Here is a 2,235-nt window from a genome sequence, read left to right on the forward strand (position 1 = left end):
GTCTAGTAAAACTGTGACTGGTCCCCTGCCTCGAATCCTTAGGGCCAGCTCTAAAGCCCTACATGCTCCCATAAGCTCTGCATCAAACACTTCCTTCCCCACACCTAGGGGGATCTCCCGAGCTTGCCAGGCCCCTTGGGGGGTTCTGCCATGCAATGCCTGCCCCAAGTCGACCATTATCTAGTCGGGACCCATCTGACCATAGGGATAGCCCCGGGCGATCCCCTTGGGCTGCCTCTAGCTGCCTCTAGGGCTTCCTCAGTTGATAGGACCTTGATCTGACCTGGGCATAATGCTGGGGCTATCTCAGTTGTCTCCTCAAACCCCCCAGAGGCGTCAGCCGGCAAGGTCTCTGCCAATCGCCGGGATAGGTGCTGCCCCAGTGACCATGGGCCCCGGCTTAGACTTGCGCTTACTTTGGGGTTTGAAATCAGGCTTCAACTAATAGAAATTGACATTACTATTTATAGGTTGACTGTCTCCCACAGCTGTCGATACTTTTCGACTTCAGCGCTCCACTCCAAGATGTTTTCCCGGCGTAGCTCAGGACGTTTGTCTTCATCTAACAGGTCGAACTGACCGCCATCATCAAAGGGGTCGACAATCCACGGATGCCGCTGAAGTTGACGAATTGCCTCTACATCCCTTGTTCCATCATCAAGCCAGAGGCCATCTTCATTGTGTCTATGCCAGTTGAAGAGCCGAGATGTTGCGCTCCATGACTGCTCGTCTGCGACCTTCCGTTCATGGGGTTGTATTCTTTCAAATTTTAGCATGTAATATTCAGACAGGAAAGGAATCAGAAAAAAAACCTACTTTTCTTGTAAATCCTCACCGCTAGCCGTATGGAAACATTCATGGCAAACCAGCTCAAGCTGACACTGCGAGGTGGCAGGGACTTTCTCCCCTGAACGTTGGATCCAGTACGTCCTCCATGAGAGAGGCCTATGCTTGTGTTGGTAATGAGATCTGACTTCAAGGCTTAGATTCCCTATACTTGTTGAGCCAAAAGGAGGTGCTGGAGTCCATGGCACTGATGCCTCTGGTCGGCAAAAGTAGGAGACTATGAACTCATTGGCACGGGGAATGGATATATCCATTTTGTTGTCCGGATCGTATCTTATCTGAAGGAATGATTGAATGGTATTGGTCCAGAAAGCGGCAACAAGACAAACCGGGGGTAAACTCTTTAGCGCTAGAGTAAGGAAAGGCACTGCCTGGTCATTATGTACCACAGTGTGCCATAAGAAACTGAGATGAGGCTTTCTGTGTGCAATTGCTTGCAGAAGCCTCTCAAAACTGCCACTATCAGCCGGAAGGAGTGCTTTTCTGATACCCAAGGACACAGCTCCGACAAGATTGCAGGGAACAGATGGATCGAAAAATGCGCTGCACAGCAAGGAATCAAGAGCGTCTTGTGTAGAGCTGAGAGACATACATTTATCAAGAGACTTGAAGATTTTGTCAAACACAGAGTCTTTTCGTTCGGCCGGATTTGCATTGCAGAAAATCATTGTCGGCGGAGCTAGCTTTGGAGGAGGCGCATTGCGTGATGTAAGCATCAAAATGGTCCCAAGCCCAATAAGCAATTCTTCCTCCAGACCTTTCGAAGTGCAAAAGTCGAGCAAGATATCAAATGCAAGAGAGGAATCTGGTGAGACTTGAGTCCAGTTACAGCTGCGGTAATTGTCTTAGCAAGCTTGACTCGAAAGCTCTGGCGGAATTCGAAACATACCTCTGTTCTGGTTTAGACTTGTCCTTCCGCAACATCCACGGTGCGTAAAACGTCCCTTTGACACTCTCTACTTGAGCTGACCAGCGACTCTGTATGATCAAGTCCCAAAAGCAGCTTCTAAGCTGTTCACCTTGATCATGCAGAAGCACGCTCCTTTTGCCAGCACGCTGCAGTATTTCAACCCAGCGGCAGGAGATGATGTACGACCAAGCCAAAATGATACTAGTAAAATAACCTCGTCGATCTGGCAGGTTGGAGAGAGGAGCAGAAGAAGGCAGTGGCATCTTGGTCTTAGTCTCACATGTCATTGGCAGCGGGAACCCAAGACACTGAAGGTAATCTATAGTCTTCCAACGTTGCTCGCAGGTAGGATCATCTGTCGTTTCCAGCTGGATGGATGACCGCAGGACAAGTGGAGATTTTCGTCCCCCAGTGATATCGACGTCTTTAGGGGGGTTGTGAAAGAAAGCAGGAACGTCCTGTAACAGGTCCAAGAAGGC

The 2,235-nt window shown here is 49.5% G+C and overlaps 1 protein-coding gene across 1 annotated transcript; it reads right to left on the minus strand.

The window, feature by feature from the left end:
* Positions 1-464: 464 nt before the first annotated feature.
* VTN00DRAFT_5201 (uncharacterized protein) lies at positions 465-1,029 on the minus strand (the record flags this gene model as incomplete). The annotated part of the gene is made up of 3 exons (XM_069431708.1): positions 465-759; positions 817-945; positions 998-1,029. 3 exons carry the CDS (start codon positions 1,027-1,029, stop codon positions 465-467), a joined length of 456 nt encoding a protein of 151 aa, XP_069282719.1.
* Between the last annotated feature and the right edge of the window lie 1,206 nt (positions 1,030-2,235).

The sequence above is a fragment of the Thermoascus crustaceus genome (assembly GCF_041956765.1).
Source record: "Thermoascus crustaceus strain CBS 181.67 unplaced genomic scaffold VTN00scaffold_23, whole genome shotgun sequence".
Classification (NCBI taxonomy): Eukaryota; Fungi; Ascomycota; class Eurotiomycetes; order Eurotiales; family Thermoascaceae; genus Thermoascus; species Thermoascus crustaceus.